At 42.6% G+C, this 21656-nt stretch overlaps 1 protein-coding gene across 1 annotated transcript in view; it reads left to right on the top strand.

The window, feature by feature from the left end:
- The window catches only part of KNL1 (kinetochore scaffold 1), a 102325-nt gene extending 84220 nt beyond the window's left edge, over positions 1 to 18105 (top strand). Inside the window, exons 18-21 of the mRNA XM_089693939.1 lie at positions 10065 to 10174; positions 13392 to 13510; positions 16718 to 16840; positions 17049 to 18105. Coding sequence (XP_089550065.1) covers positions 10065 to 10174; positions 13392 to 13510; positions 16718 to 16840; positions 17049 to 17145 — 449 coding nt within the window. The 3' untranslated portion in view covers positions 17146 to 18105. The remainder of the gene's footprint in view (positions 1 to 10064; positions 10175 to 13391; positions 13511 to 16717; positions 16841 to 17048) is intronic.
- Positions 18106 to 21656: the final 3551 nt, after the last annotated feature.

The following is a 21656-nucleotide window of genomic DNA, read 5'->3' as shown; positions in this document are numbered from 1 at the left end:
TTCCAGCGGCAAGAATCTACTGATTCCTGGGCCTGGGATTGATAGCTGTGTGCAGCTATTCATTGTGATTACCTGCAGTGATCGCATTTTGTGTGCGTCCAGCCATGGTCACTGCAGATAATCACTGACTGTGTGAACAGTCCCAAACAGCTGTGGCCACCAACAGCTGTATTTGCACTGTACAGGTCCTTTGGCCATGCCTGCACCTTGGGTGTCTGCCACGAAGCACCAGGTTGTCCCTGGCTAAGTGGCTCAGAAATTCAGCTCTGGAGCTGGGTAAATACTTCCTGTGTTTGTTGTGTTTTTTTTTTTTTTTTTACTTATAACGAATTTCAGCCTGTCAGAGAGGAGTCCTCATTACCCTGTCTGTGCATTTGGTAGTTGTCAGAGTCTCTTCTGCCAATCAACACCCACATCCAGGAACTCTAAGTGATAAGGTCTGTCTCTACAGTGTTGGACTTGCCTACTGAGGGGTTATCCAATCCGGATTCAGAAAATACCACAGCATTGGTGTATATCAATGATCAGGGAGGAACCAGAAGCGAGACCCAGAACTAAAGATGGATCAGATTGTGTCCTGGACAGAACTTCCCACCTTGTTTCTTGTGTACCTCTCAATCGTGGACATTTGGCAGGCAGACCTCCTCAGTCAGCAGCAGCTTGAACCCTGGGGATCCGTACACCCAGAGGTGTTACAGGACTTGTGTTGTGGGTGAAGAACACTGACTTTGAATATCATGGCCTCCATTTTCAACACCAAACTAAACAGGTTTATAGGGATCCTCTAGCGGAAGCAGTGGATGCTCTGGTGGCTACTTTGGATCCAGTGCACCCTGATATTTTGGCTTTCCTCCTCTGAAACGTCCTCTACGCTTTGCAGGATCAAGTTTGAAAACATTCTGGTGTTTCTCGTTGCGCCAGTCTATCCCAGGCGTATGTGGTACACTGACCTGGTAAGACCCCTAGCAGATGTTCTGTGGGCTCTACGAGCTTTTAAGGATCTTCTGTCCCAAGGAATGATTTTCCATTCTTTATAGTACTTTGTTTTAATGGAATGTCTGCTGAAGCCCAGGTTCTGATCGACAAGTTATTTATGAGTCTGATTATCTACAGTGCTAAAAGCTACAACATCTACTGTTCACAAGGTATAACATTGGTCCTGGAAGGCATTCTTAACTTAGTGTGAGCCTCTGGGTTTCAACCAGCATGTGGGAGTGGACCAGTTTTTTGCTCTCAGTACTCTCAAGGGTCAGGATTCTACCCTTGTAACCCGGGTTCAACTGTTTCCCAGATTTGCAAGGCTGCCACTTTGTTGTCACTTTGCACATTTTCCAAGCTCTACCAGGTGAACATTGTGTCCTCACTCTGAGTGTAGGATCCTTTCAGCAAATCTTTGAGCTGAAAGCAATCTCCAACTTTATTTTTTGTTCTTGTTGGCATTTGTTTGCTGTGTTGCCAACACTTAAGTTGGACTACTTTTGAATGTCCCAAAGGTGAAAGACTTCCTGTGTCCCTCGATGGACTAGAAAGAAAATAGAGTTATTATACTTGTCATAAAATCCTTTTCTTATAGTCCTTTGAGGAACACAGTTCCCAACCATCTGTGTTAATTTTCATGCTCTTTGTACTGCTATTAGTAGTAGGAGGGGTTATCCTGGGTTGGCTTACAGTTTTATTTTGCCAGTGTCCAATCGTCTGTAGGCAGCAGTATAGCTTAAAAATTAGACTTTCAGTCTCCCTTAAACTCCCAGCAAAAGAGTTTTTTACAATGAGCACATACTGCTACAAATGATTCTGGCTGAAATATTTTTTTGGATTTGAAAGAAGTTGTTATGGTTCAGGTCACTTCTTATTATAAGTGCTGAACAACTTGACACTGTTTCAGCACATAAATCCAGTGAAATCTGTATAATTGAAATTTACCAGACTGAGCAATTTCAGGTTTTCAGATTGATTCAGAGGACTATACAAAAATTATTCTGACATGACACATTCACTTAATATCGAGAGCTTTTGCACTTTTATCTGGAACGTGTTGGCTGTAAGAATTTGTAAGTACTACATTTTGGTTGCTAATTGGGGTTACATAATACGTTTTAACCGTTTTTTTTTATTTTGCTTAAGAAATGAAAAGAAAAATGTGTTTTGGAATCAGTATGGTTTGATGGACTGCACCAGGAATATTTCTTTCTCTTGTACACGTAAAATCAGTACAAAATCCTGTGACTTTTAGGTACAATTTTCCCCTCTCAGTGCAGAGCTGCTATCAGTTTAAATAATGAAATAAAGCCTAAGTATAGTTAAAATAAATTAAAAAAATATATATATTTTTTGTAATAATTATTACCTAGGTGGATGCAGCATCGATCTGATGCTGCTTCTGTCCCCCACCAGCTCAAAGGGTGAGAACTGAGCGATCAGACACCTCTGATCGCTCATTTTTCCCTGCCACTCTGAGCAGAGCGCTGGGCTGAGTAGGGGGAAGGAGTAGCTGGCTCAGGCTCTCAGTGGCTCGCTTAGAGGCTGAGCCAGGTGCTGGTCCAGACATCTGGGTGGATCCTGATTTTAGCCATGCACACTGGGTATAAAAATACTGCTTATACAGGCATTTGGCTTTTTCTTTTTTTTTTCTCTCTCTTTAGCCTGTATAAACACCCTATGTTAGCCTTTCCGTCCATGCACAATAGGGCATATAGAGGCATATTGCAGAGAAGGGTGTTCAGGGGAAAAAAGTGCATTTTTGAGAGGAGCTTTCGAGCAGAAAAAGTGCTTGACACTCATAAACAGAGTGTTAAGGAACATTTGGCATTTTCAAGTGTACATTTAAAAATGAGGATAAAGTTGTGGAAAAGAAATTAAAAAAAAAAAAAAAAACACTTCTAAAACCAAATACCCATACTTGCTATGAGCCACTAAGAGCATTTTTTATGCTGGTTTTTCAGCTAGAAATTCTAGCATTTTTTTCTGACCCTAATGTGCATAGACCCTAAGAGAACTTGACTTTGCCCACCCTTTTCTCCCAGCTGCTGCATTCATAGAAGCAATACAACAGCTTCTATGAATGAAACAGTATGTAAGAACAGAGGATAGGAGGAGATGGCTCCGCCCCCTCCATTCATAAATCCTGTTTTATTCATGGAAGCTATAGTACAGGTTCTATGAATGGAGCAACTGGGCAGAAAAAGTGGACATAGGATTTCTTGATGAGAGCCTGTGACAGCCTCTTAGTTCTATTAATCTCTGTTGCATAAGAAGATTGGAGGGGAGGGGACAAGGACTGTGAATTTCTACTAATAAAAGAGGTATCCGCACAAAGGACACATTCTACTGACTAACTTATGTCCCATGTGCTGCTTTTCTGTTTTTCTTAGGCTTTAAATATATAATTGCTACTAAGAAAAAGGGTGAGTGGTTTTTTAAAGGAAAGAAATGTATTGAGTTTTGCATTTAACCAGCTCCAGTCTGAGCGAATTCTGACATTTCTCACATACATGTAAAGTCCGCATCAGCATTTTTTGGCTAGAAAAGTACTTAGAACTCCCTAACAGTTATAAATGTATTTTTAGGCAGAGGCCCTGGAGAATAAAATGGTGGTTGTTGCAATTTTTTTCGCACAATATTTGCACATCAGTTTATCAAACGCAAATTGTCAGGAAAAAAATACACTTCAATGAATTTTATTGCACACAAATGCAATATAATACACAATTCTTTGTTAAACATAAGATGTTACATTGAGTGAATGGATACCTAACATGCTATGCTTTAAAATTGCATACACCCGTGGAACAGCGCCAAACTTTGGTGCCGGAAAATCTCCATAGACGATGTTTTAAAAGTCTTTATAGGTTACCATTTTAGAGTTGCACAGGAGATTTGGCACTAGACTTATTGCTCTCACTCTGCCATTCGTGGCGATACCTCACGTGTGGTGCAACCAGAGTTTACATATGCTTGCAGGACCTACATGCATGTGAGCACAAGGAAACGGAAGCGCTTTTAACATTTTTTTGTTTTAGAAACTGTATTGCTTTCACAAGGTATGAAAAACGTCCCTTGTGATAACATCTTTGAGAGATTTGGGGGAGGAATAGTGCCCCATCGTTGGTGTCAGTGAGAGGAATAGTGCCCCATCACTGGTGTCAGAGGGAAGAAACGTGCCCCATCATTGGTGTCAGTTGGAAGAAACGTGCCCCATCATTGGTGTCAGTGGGAGGAATAGTGCCCCATCATTGGTGTCAGTGGGAGGAATAGTGCCCCATCATTGGTGTCAGTGGGAGGAATAGTGCCCCATCATTGGTGTCAGTGGGAGGAATAGTGCCCCATCATTGGTGTCAGTGGGAGGAATAGTGCCCCATCATTGGTGTCAGTTCGAGGAATAGTGCCCCATCATTGGTGTCAGTGTGGGGGGAGGAATAGTGCCCCATCATTGGTGTCAGTTCGAGGAATAGTGCCCCATCATTGGTGTCAGTGTGGGGGGAGGAATAGTGCCCCATCATTGGTGTCAGTGGGAGGAATAGTGTCCCATCATTGGTGTCATTGGGAAGAATAGTGCCCCATCTTTGGTGTCAGTGGGAGGAATAGTACGTCATTGGTGTCAGTGGGGGGAATTGTGCTCCGTCACTGGTGTCAGTTGGAGGAATAGTGTCCCATCATTGGTGTCAGTGGGAGGAATAGTGTCCCATCATTGGTGTCAGTGGGAAGAATAGTGCCCCATCTTTGGTGTCAGTGGAGGGGAATAGTGCCCGGTCATTAGTGTCAGTGGGGGGGATAGTGTCCCAACATTGGTGTCAGTGGGAGGAATGGTGTCCCATCATTGGTGTCAGTGGGAGGAATGGTGTCCCATCGTTGGTGTCAGTGGGGGAAGGAATAGTGTTCCATCGTTGGTGTCAGTGGGGGAAGGAATAGTGTTCCATCGTTGGTGTAAGTGGGGGTGGAATAGTGCCCCATCGTTGGTGTCAGTGGGGGTGGAATAGTGCCCCATCGTTGGTGTCAGTGGGGGGTGGAGTAGTGCCCCATCGTTGGTGTCAGTGGGGGGAGGAATAGTGTCCCATCGTTGGTGTCAGTGGAGAAATAGTGCCCCTTCATTGGTGTCAGTGGGAGGAATAATGCCCCATCATTAGTATCAGTGACACCAATGATGGGGCACTATTCCTCCCACTGACACCAATGACACGTAACTTGCTGACCCCTGCTCCAGCCTAGGTGCTACTGCAGCCAGCATACCTGGTTGCAGCAACACCATCAGCACGGCACACTTACCTGTCAGCTGTCCTTCACTCCGGCCTCTCACTCGATGTTTGCGGGGCCCCTTGGCTCCGCGTCCTCGCAGTTGATTGGCCGCTTGTGTGCCTTTCCTGAGCTACAGTTCTGGCGCCCAATCACCGGTGAGGAGGCGGTTAATATAGAGATGTCTACATTTTCCACTATAGGAAGATGTAAGTGGCTTAGTGGATTTTACTTTTAATTTTTTTTCAGGTACTTGTATAGCGCTGTCAATTTATGCAGCACTTTACTTATATATTGTACATTCACATCAATCCCTAACCCTCAAGGGGTGTACAATCTAACGTCTCTAACTTCCATTCATACATACAGATACTGGGGTTAATTTAGACAGGATTCAATTAACCTACCAGCATGTCTTTGGAATTTGGGAGGAAACCAGAGTACCTAGAGGAAACCCACGCATGCACAGGGAGAACATGCAAACTTCAGGCAGGTGGTGCCATGGCAGGGATTCACACCAACAACCCTAGTACTGCCAGGCGGATGTGCCGACCATTTAGCCACTGTGCTGCAGGATTGAACTGTGCTGGTTTAAAGAGCACCTCCAGGCAAAAATAATCTAATGGTTACTGTTTAACCACTTGCTGCCCGCCCACAGTACATTTACTGCAGGTGGGTGGCACAAACAGGCTGGTCGACATACCAGACATCGCCCTGTACATGTACACTAGTGCGCCCCCTGGGGAGCGCAGCGGTGAAATCTCCAGACTGCTGTGGACACAGCAGATCACGGCACTCGGTACCCAGCCACTGATATCATGTGATCATTATGACCAATCATAGCAATTACATATTTATGTAAGGAGACTGTCTATTTCATTCATGACTGCTTGATTACTGTTGTGATGCTGTGATTGGTCCACAGCTATCACATGGTAACTGGCTACTTGTACCATGTGATTAGCAATAGCCAATCACTGCATGTCAACAGTAACTAAGCTGTTATGAATGGAAACCCATTCATGATTACTAAAACTATTGCTATTGACAGTTATAAGTAATGACCGAGTGAAAACAAAAATTGCAGGATCACCAATCGCTGTCACCAATCAGTATCCCCGATCACTGCGACACCAGTCATATGATGACGCTGTACTGCACTGGTGACCGAATGTATAAACAAAAGCAAAATGAGAGAAAAAATTCTTAATTTTTCAAAATAATAGTGACAAAAAACTTCTTGTAAACACTTGCCATGCCTCTTACTAAATAACTTTGACTAATTTCCAAAAAGGGGTCATTTGGTGGGATATGTACTGTCCTGGCATTTTAGGGCCTCTACAAATGAGTGGTGTGTGGGGTACATCAGGTCAACCTTCAAAATATTAGCCATAGTTTTTAGACTTTATAACTTTCGCACAGACTAAATAATATACAGTGATTTGGGTTATTTTTTACCAAAGAAATATAGCAGAATACCATTTTGTCCTACATTTATGAAAAAGATGATTTGTTTGAAAAATGTTAGAAACTAAGAAAACACACATTTTATATATATATATACATACACACACTATATTGCCAAAAGTATTAGGACGCCTGTCTTTACACGCACGTGAGTATTAACGGCATCCCAGTCTTGGTCTGTAGGGTTTAATATTGAGTTGACCCACCCTTTGCAGCTATAACAGCTTCAACTCTTCTGGGAAGGCTGTCAAGAAGGTTTAGGAGTGTCTATGGGAGTGTTTGACCATCCTTCCAGAAGCGCACTTGTGAGGTAAGGCAATGATGTCAGACAAGAAGGTCTGGCTCGCAGTCTCTGCTGTAATTCATCCCAAAGGTGTTCTATTTGGTTGAGGTCAGGACTCTGTGCAGGCCAGTCAAGTTCCTCCACCCCAAACTCGCTCATCCATGTCTTTATGAACCTTTCTTTGTGCACTGGTGCGCAGTCATGTTGGAACAGGAAGGGGCCATCCTCAAACTGTTCCTACAAAGTTGGGAGCATGAAATTGTCCAAAATGTCTTGGTATGCTTATGCCTTAAGAGTTCCCTTCACTGGAACGAAGGGGGCCAAACCCAACCCCTGAAAAACAACTCCACATCATAATCCCCCCTTACACCAAACTTTACACTTGGCACAGTGCAGTCAGGTAAGTCCCTTTCTTCTGGCAACCGCCAAACCCAGACACGTCCATCAGATTGCCAAACAGAGAAGCATGATTCGTCACTCCAGAGAACACGTCTCCACTGCTCTAAAGTCCAGTGGCAGCGTGCTTTACACCACTGCAATGCATTTGGCGATGTAAGGCTTTGATGCAGCTGCTCGACCATGGAAACCCATTCCATGAAGCTCTCTACACACTGTTGTGCTAATCTGAAAGGTCTTTAGCTATTGACTCTGCAGACAGTTGGCTACTTCTGTGCACTTCAGCATGCGCTGACCCTGCTCTGTCATTTTACGTGACCTAGCACTTCGTGGCTGAGTTGCTGCTGTTCCCTGTTGCTTCCACTTAATTATAATACCCCTAACAATTGACAGTGGAATATTTAGTAGCAAGGACATTTAACAGATGGACTTATTGCACAGGTGGCAACCTATCACTGCACCACCGAGGTGCTTGATTTAATACACCTGTGGCCATGGAGGTCATTGGAACATCGAAATCCAATGATTCGGAGGGGTGTCCAAATACTTTTGGCAATATAGTATGTATACAATATCTCCCAGAAGTGAGTACACCCCTCACATTTTTGTAAATATTTGATTCTATCTTTTCATTTGACAACACTGAAGAAATGACACTTTCCTACAGTGTAAAGTAGTGAGTGTACAGCTTGTATAACTGTAAACTTTGTCCCCTCAAAATAACTCAACACACAGCCATTAATGTCTAAACAGCTGGCAACAAAAGTGAGTACACCCCTAAGTGAAAATGTCCAAATTGGGCTCAATTAGCCATTTTCCCTCCCAGGTGTCATGTGACTTGTTAGTGTTGCAAGGTCTCAGGTGTGAATGGGGAGCAAGTGTGTTAAATTTGGTGTTACTGCTCTCACTCTCTCATACTGGTCCCTGGAAGTTCAACATGGCACCTCATGGCAAATAACTCTCTGAGGATCTGATAAAAAGAATTGCTGCTCTACATAAAGATGGCCTAGGCTATAGGAAGATTGCCAAAACCCTGAAAATGAGCTGCAGCACGGCGGCCAAGACTATACAGCGGTTTAATAGGACAGGTTCCATTCAGAACAGGCCTCGCCATGGTCGACCAAGGAAGCGGAGTGCACGTGCTCACCGTCATATCCAGAGGTTGTCTTTGGGAAATGGACGTATGAGTGCTGCCAGCATTGCTGCAGAGGTTGAAGGGGTGGGGGGTCAGCCTTTCAGTGCACAGACCATACTCCACACACTGCATCAAATTGGTCTGCATGGCTATCGTCCCAGAAAGAAGCCTCTTCTAAAGGTGATGCACAAGAAACCCGCAAACAGTTTGCTGAAGACAAGCAGAGTAAGGACATGGATTACTGGAACCATGTCCTGTGGTCAGATGAGACCAAGATAAACTTATTTGGTTCAGATGGTGTCAAGTGTGTGTGGCAGCAACCAGGTGAGGAGTACAAAGAAAAGTGCCTACAGTCAAGCATGGTGGTGGGAGTGTCATGGTTTGGAGCTGCATGAGTGTTGCCGGCACTGGGGAGCTACAGTTCATTGAGGGAACCATGAATGCCAACATGTACTGTGACATACTGAAGCAGAGCATGATCCCCTCACTTCGGAGACTGTGCCGCAGGGCAGTATTCCAACATAACGACCCCAAACACACCTCCAAGACAACCACTGCCTTGCTAAAGCTGAGGGTAAAGGTGATGGACTGGCTAAGCATGTCTCCAGACCTAAACCCTATTGAGCATCTGTGGGATATCCTCAAATGGAAGGTGGAGGAGCAAAAGGTCTCTAACATCCACCAGCTCTGTGATGTCGTCATGGAGGAGTGGAAGAGGACTCCAGTGACAACCTGTGAAGCTCTGGTGAACTCCATGCCCAAGAGGGTTAAGGCAGTGTTGGAAAATAATGGTGGCCACACAAAATATTGACACTTTGGGCCCAATTTGGACATTTTCACTTTTGTTGCCAGCGGTTTAGACGTTAATGGCTGTGTGTTGAGTTATTTTGAGGGGACAGCAAATTTACACTGTTATATAAGCTGTACACTCACTACTTTACATTGTAGCAAGGTATCATTTCTTTAGTGTTGTCACATGAAAGCAGGCAGGTTGACACACAGCTTTAACAAAGCAACAGTCACCTCTCCCCCACCGGCCTTGCATGCTAAATGTAGTTTAGTGTCAAGCCATGCAGCCAAAGTAAAGGTAGATCACAACAGCTGTGGTCGGTAAGTGATCACATCCAAAACAACATCACAAGGACAGATGGTCACAATCACAAATCTTTTTTACATGACTGTGTAATGAAAGGGTTAAAATTTAGTTTGAAACCTATAATAATTTGCTTGACTTGTATTGGTTTTTGGAAAGTAACATGAGTGGTACCAGTGCAGTTCAACCTGAAGGTTAAATGATCACAAGTATGCTGATGCACTGCTGATCTTTAAATCAGAGAAACCTCGCCTTCCTGCCAGTGGGAGTACTGTGACCACTTTCATTGCTAATAAATACATTTGCATAATACATACTGTAATATGTAGGTGCTTAATGTGTAAAAAACAAAAACAGAAGTTAGCTCTGCTGTAATTGAATCACAAGTGCTAAAATACCAAAATTGATGGGCTATTTATATACATTTGTAACCCTTTGCAATTTATTTATTTATTTTGCAGAAGAAGCTGCACCGCCCTCATCTCTTTTAGTCCACAGATTGATTTTACAGTATTTAGAGAAAAAGGACTACCTACATACGACTTGTAAAATGCAAAGCAATGTACCTCAGGTAATGTTACTTTAATTTGTGTTTGTTTTTTTTTAGTCCAGATCGAATTTAATTTTTTTTTCTGGGTTAAAGTTATGTATCCTTTAAATGAGGGGAAATAACCAATGTGCTGGTCTTAATGGTATATGGGATTTCTTTAATTGTACATTATAGGACATAGGAGCTTTAGTCTTAACCATGGATGAATGAAGGTGATTCACTTGTTCCGCAAATGCTTAATTATTGTGAGACCATCCAACGGGAATTCAGTTGGACAGTTCCACAGCTTCATCAAACATTAGGGAAGCACCAAAACTACCGTATTTTTCGCTCCATAAGACGCACTTTCCCCCCCTAAAAAAAAATGGAGAAAATGTTTGTGCGTCTATCATACCGAGCCGGCCGCTCGTTTCTTCTCTGTAGACTGCCAGCGGTCCTACCTGTTCCTCGGTCCAGCGGTGTCCTCAGTCTTCTCTCCCCGGTGCCGGCATGGGCACCCGGCTGTGACAGTTTGCGGCTTCACAGCCGGGTGCCCACTGTGCATGCGCAAGAAGCACCGCGTTTTGTCAATGGCCATGTAATCTACTGGGACCTGTCACGTGTCCCAGAAGATTACAGGGAGAGGGGGGGGGGGGGGGGAAGGACAACTCCGCAGAAGTGGGAGCGGGTACCTGTCAAATTCAGGTACCCGCTCCCCCAAGGTCCACAGTCTTTGGTCATCTCCTGTACTATGTCCACAGTCTCTGGTCATCTCCTGTACTATGTCCGCAGTCTCTGGTCATCTCCTGTACTGTGTCCGCGGTCTCTGGTCATCTCCTGTACTGTCTCCGCAGTCTCTGGTCATCTCCTGTACTGTCTCCGCAGTCTCTGGTCATCTCCTGTACTGTCTCCGCAGTCTCTGGTCATCTCCTGTACTGTGTCCGCAGTCTCTGGTCATCCCTGTACTGTGTCCGCAGTCTCTGGTCATCTCCTGTACTGTCTCCGCAGTCTCTGGTCATCTCCTGTACTGTGTCCGCAGTCTCTGGTCATCTATTGTACTGTGTCCGCAGTCTCTGGTCATCTATTGTACTGTGTCCGCAGTCTCTGGTCATCTATTGTACTGTGTCCGCAGTCTCTGGTCATCTATTGTACTGTGTCCGCAGTCTCTGGTCATCTATTGTACTGTGTCCGCAGTCTCTGGTCATCTATTGTACTGTGTCCGCAGTCTCTGGTCATCTCCTGTACAGTGTCCGCAGTCTCTGGTCATCTCCTGTACTGTGTCCGCAGTCTCTGGTCATCTCCTGTACTGTGTCCGCAGTCTCTGGTCATCTCCTGTACTGTGTCCGCAGTCTCTGGTCATCTCCTGTACTGTGTCCGCAGTCTCTGGTCATCTCCTGTACTGTGTCCGCAGTCTCTGGTCATCTCCTGTACTGTGTCCGCAGTCTCTGGTCATCTCCTGTACTGTGTCCGCAGTCTCTGGTCATCTCCTGTACTGTGTCCGCAGTCTCTGGTCATCTCCTGTACTGTGTCCGCAGTCTCTGGTCATCTCCTGTACTGTGTCCGCAGTCTCTGGTCATCTCCTGTACTGTGTCCGCAGTCTCTGGTCATCTCCTGTACTGTGTCCGCAGTCTCTGGTCATCTCCTCTACTGTGTCCGCAGTCTCTGGTCATCTCCTCTACTGTGTCCACAGTCTCTGGTCATCTCCTGTACTATGTTTGCAGTCCATTGGTTCAGAATATTTTTTTTCCTGTTTTCCTCCTCTAAAATCTAGGTGTGTCTTATGGTCAAGTGCGTCTTATGGAGCGAAAAATACGATCGCTCTTATCGAAAGGATGTAAACGTGATTATATCTTGGGCAGAACTTCACATGAAGGTCCTGTCTCCACTGTTCATTTTCCAGGTGTGAAAACTTGGTAAGCAGACTTTCTCAGTCATCAGCATCTGTATCCAGGCAGATGGGCTCTTTGTCTGATGGTGTTTCAAGTCTGCCCGCATCCAGATGAACAGGCCTGTTGCTAGGAACCCTTGGGTCTTTGCAATGGACACTGACACCAAGGAATTAGTTCAACCTGGTTTAGCACCTTACCACCATTCCACATTCTTCCTCACCTGCTTCCCAGGATTGAGGTGAAGGGGATTCCAGTGATCCTCATTGCGTCAAATTTACCCTGGAGGACCTGGTATTCATACATACTCTCTCCTGGCAGACGATCCATGGGCCTTTCTGGATTTGTCCAGACCTCCTGCCCCAAGGATCACTGTTCCATCCTGCTTCCCAGATGCTTGACCATATTTGAAACCCCTATATCTAATACCCATGCAAGGCAGGCATAGCATGAGGAACCGGAGAGGAAGCTGTTGATGGAGTATACATCGCTGGGGATACAGTGTGGACACTTGATATCACCTGCATGAAGATTGTGTATTGGACTATATATATATATATATATATATATATATATATATATATATATATATATATATATATATATATATGACATGTTCACAATAAGTGGAGATTTGTATTAGAGTGTATTGTGATATATTGTTTGCTCTGATCACTTGGTCACTTTGATCATTCCTGTAGGGAATACACGTGTTACACTTTATTGTATTAATACTGTATTTGCACGGTTGCACTTTTATATGATATATATTTATTTTGTATTTATATATATATATATATATATATTTATTTATTTTAGATTTAAGGTTTAGCGCTGCACTATTTATTTATTTATCACTCATCACCTCTTCCCCATATGATCTCCTTTGTCATGTTGGAACCTCAGTCTGGTTCTGCAGAAGTAGCTCTTTTAGACTACTAGGGATATTCCCTTGCCTGACCTTACCCATAAGGTAACCTTTCTAGTTGCTATCACCTATGCATGGAGGGTCTCTGAAATGGTGGCCTTGTCCTAAAAGGAGCCTATATTAGTATTACAAAAGGACAAAGTTGTCTTTTAGGCCTAAGGCCTCCTTCCCCTCAAAGCTGATCTCTGTCTTCCAACTTAACCAGAATATCGTCCTTATGCCTGGCTTAAGAACATCCTAAGGAAATTTTTCTCTAAACATGGTGTGACCTATGAGACTTTAACTCTCTGCTGCGGACTCTATTAGGCAAAATCTTTTGTGCTTTTGGTGGTTGGGATCAATCTCTCTGATATTTAGTTTAGCAAGAAAAGATCTTACTCTTTAGCTTGTCATGAATGAATAACTCAATCATTTTGTGACTGTGCTCTAATTTGAATCCTTGCAGCTTCTTTTTGATGTGTCCCTTGTGGTGAGCAGATGTAAACTACTTGGAGAAGAGATTGAATACCTAAAAAAATGGGGTGCGAAGTACAACATTGTGAAGACCAACGTGCAAAGCAATGAGTAAGTGAAATTTCTGAAATGCCACTGACAGTAATGCATGGTGTGTTCCCATACAAGTTAAATTTCACCCAAAAGGAGAAGTTCCGCTTGTTTGCATCATCATTGGATGGGGAAGTGGATACCTGGTTTCAACAGGTACCCACTCCCATTTGTGGCTGGATTGCCTTGGTGATCCGAGCAGATATTCGCCTTCCTCCGCAGCCTTTTGGGACACATCACAGGTCCCAGAAGACTGCAGGACCATTCACATAGCACAGGTTGCGCATGCACAGTGGGAAACAAGCTGTGAAACTGCAAGGCTTCACTGCCGGTTTCCCTTTATTTAAGATGCCGGCGCCTGGTCCCAAAGCTGATTGAAGAATGGGCTCATGTGAGGACAGCGCTGGATCCTTGGATAGGTAAGTGTCCTTATATTAAAATTAAGCAGATACAGTATTTGTAGGGGGGAGCTGAAGCTCCTCTTTAAAGCAGTCTAGTTGAATAAAAAAAAATACAAAAACTGTAGTTGCTGACTTTTAAATACAGTCACTTACCTGTCCCTCACTCTAGCGGTGTCCTCACCACGGTTGATTTCACCGGCCGTCTTCTCTCCCTGGCGGCAGCATCTTCAGTGTGGGCACCCTGCTGTGACAGCTTGCGGCTTTGCAGCCGGGTGCCCACTGTGCATGCGCGAGAAGAGCTGCGCTTTGTGAATGGTCCTGTAGTCTTCTGGGACCTGTCGCGTGTCCCACAAGACAACGTGGAGGGAGGGGGAAGGACAACTTCCGCTTCCAATCGCCTTAGGCAATCACAGCGGAAGTGGGAGCGGGTACCTGTCAAATTTGGGTACCCACTCCCCAAAGGTGCCAATCCTTAACAGACCTCTATCACTGTAAGTTGTATTGTGAAAGTGCACCTGTGCCAGACAATTAGATTTTTTTTTTTTTGCTTTTTACAAATTCTTAGCAAATCTTAAAAGAATTTTTAAACAACCCATTACTGACATCTCTAGCTGCATGTACTGTGAAGTAATTCTCAAAGATCCGAGTTTAGTTTCAGTCACTTCCTAGCAGCTTTCAGCACCTGGTGTTTTGTTTACATTAGAATTAGAGAAAAAACTACTTCAATGCCTTTAGGCTGCATTTACACAGGAAATTTGCACATTCTGCAAATGCCAGCAGCCAGAATCTGGATTCCTGTGGTTGGAATGACAGGTGTGTTTCAGCCATTCGGCCCATACAATGCAATGACAAGCTGACAGTGATTGCAGCTCTTTTACTGTTCACACAGCCAGGTAATCGCTGGCTGTACAGACTGTCATGAATAGCTGCGTCAACCTGTCATTGCATTGTGTGGACTGAACGGCTGCATCTCTCCACACATACCTGTCATTCCAGCTGCAGATTCTTGGCCCTAAAATTCTCAAGGTGTGCTAATTGATTATGTGAATGCAGCCTTATAATGAACTTTGAAGATCCATTTTTCTGCAATGCTTTTAACTACAGAGGTGAATGAGGGCTTGTTTTAAAGTACTAAATGCTTTATGTTTTATGAGTTATTTACCTCATGTTTTTGGTTCGTTAGTGAGATAAATAACTCGTAAGGTGATAGTGAATTGACATTTTCAGCCTGTCATGAGATAATTTTAGAAAATGTCACCTGATTCAATTATCTCATAAGAGATTCTTAAGTGAATGGAGCCCAGGAAGTGAAGGGAAAGCTCTCCAATGGAACACCGATGGTAAAAATAAAATTGGCAGGGGTTATAACCTTCTCTTGCTTTATACAAAGTGAACAAAAAAGCTTGAATTCCATCCCATTCAGCAGAAATTGGCCAAAATCAAAATTCGAGTCTTGGGTGGCCCTGACTAAAGTAGATTTTTCAACAGACTTTTGTAAAAGGGGACAGTCAGATCCAATAAGATGCAATTACTGTTTGGGTATTCTGACAGCCTTAGCACCTGCAGCTGTTGGAATACTATATCCAGCAGGGGCTATTCCTCCTTTCATGCTTTTTAGTGTGGTTGTAGAAATCTGTGTGTGACTAGTTTTAGAGTATTGTTCTAGCCCTCCTAGTCTGTACACAGCTGAGAAGGGAATTGCAGGAGACTGATATCAAAAAGTTTATTATAGTTGTGCAAAATTTCTATATATACATATACATTTTTTGTGGGTCAAATTCTTGCTTTATATAGAACTCGCATGCCAATGGAGAATTCAGCAGGAGTTTGGGAGCCCAATTCTGCGAAATACAAAAATTCTCCCATACACTGTACCAGCACTGCAAGCAGTAATTGCTAATTGGGAAAGTAAAAGCTTTTTACTTTTCTGATCCTCCACCAATGCTCCAGTGGTGGCGTTTCATAATGTCATCATGTTCATTATAGGGCTATGAATGCTGCTTCAGTCTTGGTGATATCAGGGCCATGGGTGACTGGTCCAGCAGCACCGATGGCTTTTTATTTATTTTTGTATTTTCTGTGGTTTTTCATTTTTTTGTAACTGTAAAATCTTTAAAGTGGTAGTAAAAAAAGGGGGAAAAAAGATTTTTCCTGCAAGGTAATGTCCTAATGTGCTAGTTTGCCTGAGAATGAAGCCCTCCAGCAGCATGCTGTCACCACTGCAGAGGCTTCCATCTTCACTTGGTCCTTCTTCCGGGTTGCGGCCACTTGCTGCGATGACGTCACTCCTGCGGGGGAGCTATGGCTGTGGCACACAGCTCTGAAGGAACGGCATACCTGTGCCATTCCTTCAGAGTGCATGCACCATTGATCTCACCGGCTGCCGCTCACTAGAATACCTTCTAAACGGTGCATGTTTAGGAGATATTAATTTTATCTACAGGTAAGTTTTCCTGTAAGCTTACTTGTAGGTAAAAGTAAAAAAAAATTAGTTTACTACCACTTTAAATAAATACCTAATTTGGGATTATTCATTTATCAGTAAAGATTTCTAATATTCCAGTTAGTATTTGGCTTAATTCCTTGATGAGAATAAAATTAACAATTCTGTTTTACAATGAACAAATAATCTCTTGATGAGAAAAAAAGGTGGGATAGTATTTATGTAATCGTCATACTAGATCTATATCAAGTCGCAGTTTTGTTTTCAAACTTGTTAAATCCTGTAAGTGGCAATCTCCATCACCATATTACAGTGGTCAACCAAACCCATGCACGTTATACATCCCCACATGTTTTTATTTTTTTTTTTTTTTGTTTCTTTTAGAGTGAAGCTTCTATTTTCAAGCACTGCAGCTTTTGCAAAATTTGAACTGAGCATACAGATTTCAGAAATGTATCCAACACATCCTCTGTCCTTCACAGTACTAAATTACATTGGGAACACTGAGTGAGTACATTATTAATTGGAGTGTTTGGGGAAACTCCTTAATGATCTGGAAATGAGAAATAGCTGCAATGTGTAGCAGCAAAGCTAAGCTGTAGCTTCAGATGTGATTGTATATACAGTAACAAATACCTGAGTGCATGTTAAACTCTTCAATTTTGCTTTTTCCACCGGTATTGGTACTTCAGTGTTAAATGTTTTTTCTTTGCAGATATAGCAGAGTAGCTGCAGCTATTTCCAAGGTTCCCGTGGGCCTGTGGCTTCTGAAGAGAGTAGTGAAAAGTATCCATGAACATCTGCTTGTTTAAATCCCAGATCAATGCTTGAATGATGCTAAATCGCATAAAACACACAGACTTGCTGAGAAATGGAGCCAACAACATTGACTGTCTTTTGGATCCAGAATTTTGAGACGATATTGAAGCTTTTACCAACTGATAAAGGGTGTAAATATGTTTTATGTGTTTAAAATTGAGCTACATTGCACAAGTATGGTTAGATTGTGAATTGTTTGATGGAGCAACAGTAAATCATTTGGAACCAGCATTTTTGCATGCTTCACCCTATTCATCTTGTTCAGCTTTCTACATTTGAAGGAAACTATTCTGAAATATATGGGATGCCGTTGCGTACTTCTGAAAATGCTATCTGGTTGCCAGTTCTACAAACACTTAATGGCTTCAATATTTTGTTTATCTGTGACCCAGAGCTAGTACATAGATCAGTACTTGTCCAGATTCAGTGGATGAAATCAGAAGATCAGCTAGATACTGATGTAATTAGCGGTCAGCGGTGACAATACAGGCTTTTCTAAAAGATTGCCTTTTTTCCTTCCATAAAGTTGTATTGCTGACATGTTAGGATTATACATTTGTGAGATGGTTTGTGAACCCTTATCTGGATTTCTGCATGAAGTTGCATAATTAGAAAGGATTTTATTTGATACATAATACGCATATTTTACATTATTCCCATTATACCTTTTATTACCTTTAAACCAATTTTTTAAACAAAGGTAATTAATAGTAACTGTCGGAATTGACAGTAGCTGAAGCTAAACATTTTCTGTAGCTGCTGATTGGACCTGCTCAGTCATTAGTAGTATTTTTGTTTTTTGTTTGTTTTTTGTTTTGGGTGATTCATGTTTGCAAAACAATTTGCACATGTTTATATTTTTGGGATGTCTTGCTTTTAATCAGATGGGGTTGAAGTCAGGTCATTCCAAAATATGGAATTTTGTCTGATTAATAAACTATATTGTTGGTTTACATACTAGCTTATTTTTTCTATTTAGTTTTATATTATGGGTTCTACTGTCTCGTTTCTTGATAAAGCTTGGAATTTACTGGTCGCACAACGATTTGTTATATCGTCGGGTGAGGTTGGTATTTAATGTTTTACATCTTCCAAAAGTAAAATTGTGTACTTTTACCAAAATGCTCCACTTTTGTTGCATCTGCTCACAGAGCGTTGTTCAGTGGCCTTCAGAATGCTGGTGTGGGAGGAATGTAGTGTCATCATTCTGCGTGATATCATGATCCTGAGAATGTAAGTGGTCTTGCAAGCAGGAACTCCTGCACAGATCCAGAAGGATTGTGACTTCTCCTTCTCCTGCCTGTCAGTTTAATTACAGCCTTAATGGGGCAATTTGAGATTGGGGAATGTGATAAATAGACCTTGCCTTTTAGTGCAATGTGTGCTATGACAAAGAAAGGCATTTAATCCTGCCAAAACTCTGTTGTTAAAGACAGGTAGTACAGTAGCCTATACCTACGTGTTAATTTGTTTCTGAACAGCAGTAAGGATTATAGCAATGTAGTTTTTGATGTGTGTGTAAAATGAGCCTGTCTGTTAGGACATGCTGAAGGTCACATTCATTCAGAAATTTCCTTTCGTGTGTGTGTGTGTGTGTGCGCGCGCACGTACGTGTGTGTGTATGTATATATATATATATATACATGTGAGGAACAGATCTATTTGAACACCCTGCGATTTTGCAAGTTCTTCCACTTAGAAATCATGGAGGGGTCTGAAATTCACATTGTAGGTGCATTCCCACTCTGAGAGACAGAATTAAAAAAAAAAAGAATTCAGGAAATCACATTATATGATTTTTAAAGAATGTATTTGTCTTGCACTGCTGAACATAAGTATTTGAACACCAGTGTTAATATTTGGTACAGAAGCCTTTGTTTGCAATTACAGAGGTCAAACGTTTCCTGTAGTTCTTGACCAGGTTTGCACACACTGCAACACGGATTTTGGCCCACTCCTCCACACAGATCTGCTCTAGATCTGTCAGGTTTCAGGGCTGTCGCTGAGCAACACGGAGTTTCAGCTCCCTCCAAAGATGTTCTATTGGATTTAGGTCTGGAGACTGGCTAGGCCACTCCAGAACCTTGATATGATTCTTACGGAGCCACTCCTTGGTTATCCTGGCTGTGTGCTTTGGGTTGTTGTCATGTTGGAAGACCCAGCCACGACCCATCTTCAATGCTCTGACTGAGGGAAGGAGGTTGTTGCTCAAAATCTCACAATAAATGGCCCCATTCATCCTCTCCTTAATACAGTGCAGTCGTCCTGTCCCCTTCACAGAAAAGCACCCCCAAAGCATGATGTTACCACCCCCATGCTTCACAATAGGAATGGTGTTCTTGGGATGCAACTCATCCTTCTTTTTCTTTCAAACACGACGAGTGAAGTTTAGACCAAAAAGTTCTACTTTGGCCTCATCTGACCACATGACCTCTGGATCATCCAGATGGTCATTGGCAAACTTCAGACGGACCTGGACATGTGATGACTTGAGCAGGGGAACCTTCCGTGCAATGCATGATTTGAAACCATGACGGCGTAGTGTTCTACCGACAGTGACCTTTGAAACTGTGGTCCCAGCTCTCTTCATGCCATTGACCAGCTCCTCCCTTTTAGTTCTGGGCTGATTCCTCACCTTTCTTATCAGTGATACCCCACGAGGTGAGATCTTGCATGGAGCCCCAGTCCGAGGGAGACTGACAGTCATCTTTAGCCTCTTCCATTTTCTAACAATTGCTCCAACAGTTGATCTATTTTCACCAAGCTGCTTTGCAATTGCCCCGTAGCCCTTTCCAGCCTTGTGGAGGACCACAATTTTGTCTCTGTTGTCTTTTCACAGCTCTTTGGTCTTGCCAATGGTAGTAGTTGATGTCTGACTGACACTGGGGTGGGCAGGTGTCTTTAAAGAGCTCAGACAGGTGCTGCTAAGTTAGATTAATGAGTGGAGTAGAGGTGGACTTTTTTAAGGCACAGTAACAGGTCTTTGAGTGCCAGAATTCTTGCTGTTTCTTAGGTGTTCAAATACTTATGTTCTGCAGTGCAAGACAAATAAATTCTTTAAAAATCATACAATGTGATTTCCTGAAATTTTTTTTAAAAAAACTGTCTCTCAGAGTGGGAATGCACCTACAATGTGAATTTCAGACCCCTCCATGATTTCTAAGTGGGAGAACTTGCAAAATCGCAGGGTGTTCAAATAGTTCTGTTCCTCACTGTGTGTGTGTGTGTGTATATATTGTAAAGATATAAATATAAACATACCTGTTGTAAATATTTGCCACTTGTCAGCATTTACTTTCCTTGAATATATTTATGTAACTGGTTTTAAATGTAAGTTTGTTGTCTTTAAATGTTATTTAATGCCAGAGCATTGTATTAATGAATAAAAAGGTGAAATAAATTGTTTTTTTACATAGTTTAAGCAGTGCATCACATTGAAACCTATTTTTTTCAACAATATTTTGTAATTAAAGGTTTAAAATCACTCAGTTTAACAGCAAATGTATATTGATTTTGTATGTTTTCTTTATTGTGTTTTTATTATGGTTACGACTAAAAAGTATTTTTGAAAATGTAGCTAACTATATATGGACATATGAATATTTATTATTACCATTGTGGGCCACCACTGAAGTTTTTGGCCCCTTTGTCACATGTATACCAATAATCTTTTCTTAGCTGCTGCTTGTTTTGGGTTTTTACCCTCTAACGAGGTTAATCTTTTGAAGAATATGTAAACCCTCAGCTTGTAAAACAGCCCATTCAATTTAAAATAGAAATGAAAGGCAAACATTTGTGTATAGATATAAAAAAGTCTATCCTGAAGCACCCAGATCCTGCTTTAGCTTATGTTCTCGAGGTAGATGCTTCTGAAAATGCTGTTAGAGCTATATTGTCTCAACGACAAGGACCCAAGTCCCTCCTTCACCCTGTTGCCTTCTTCTCTAGAATGTTAAGCTCCCCTGAAAGGAACTATGACATAGGAGACAGGGAGCTGTTAGCCATCAAGGCAGCCCTCGAGGAAAGGCGCTACTTGCTGGAGGGAGCTTCACACCCTATCCTCATTTTTACGGATCACAAAAATCTGGAATACTTGAGAACTGAAAAACGCCTAAAGCCACAGCAGGCAAGATGGGCATTTTTCTTCTCCCGCTTTGTGTTTCACTTGACATACCGTCCAGGATCAAAGAACGGCAAACCCGATGCGCTCTCAGGCATGTATCATGACCCAATAGTACCATCTGAGCCTGACACGATCCTGCCAGCTAAAAACTTTTTACTCCTGCAAGCAGACCTTGTATCAAAAATAAAGGAAGCGGTAGATGAGAATCCACCCCCCTTGGAAATGCATCTTCAGCTAAGGGATGGCCTGTATCTGCATAAAGAACAGATTTATATACCAGTACAACTCAGGACTCTCATTCTTAAAAGATGCCATGACCATCCTTTAGCGGGTCACTTCGGGATCCACAAGACCTCAAATTTGGCCTCCCATTCCTTCTGG

Source organism: Staurois parvus, unplaced genomic scaffold, assembly GCF_062004578.1.
Source record: "Staurois parvus isolate SC_StPar_1 unplaced genomic scaffold, SC_StPar_1.0 ptg000642l, whole genome shotgun sequence".
Taxonomy (NCBI): Eukaryota; Metazoa; Chordata; class Amphibia; order Anura; family Ranidae; genus Staurois; species Staurois parvus.
This window is presented reverse-complemented; position numbering and strand designations above follow the sequence as displayed.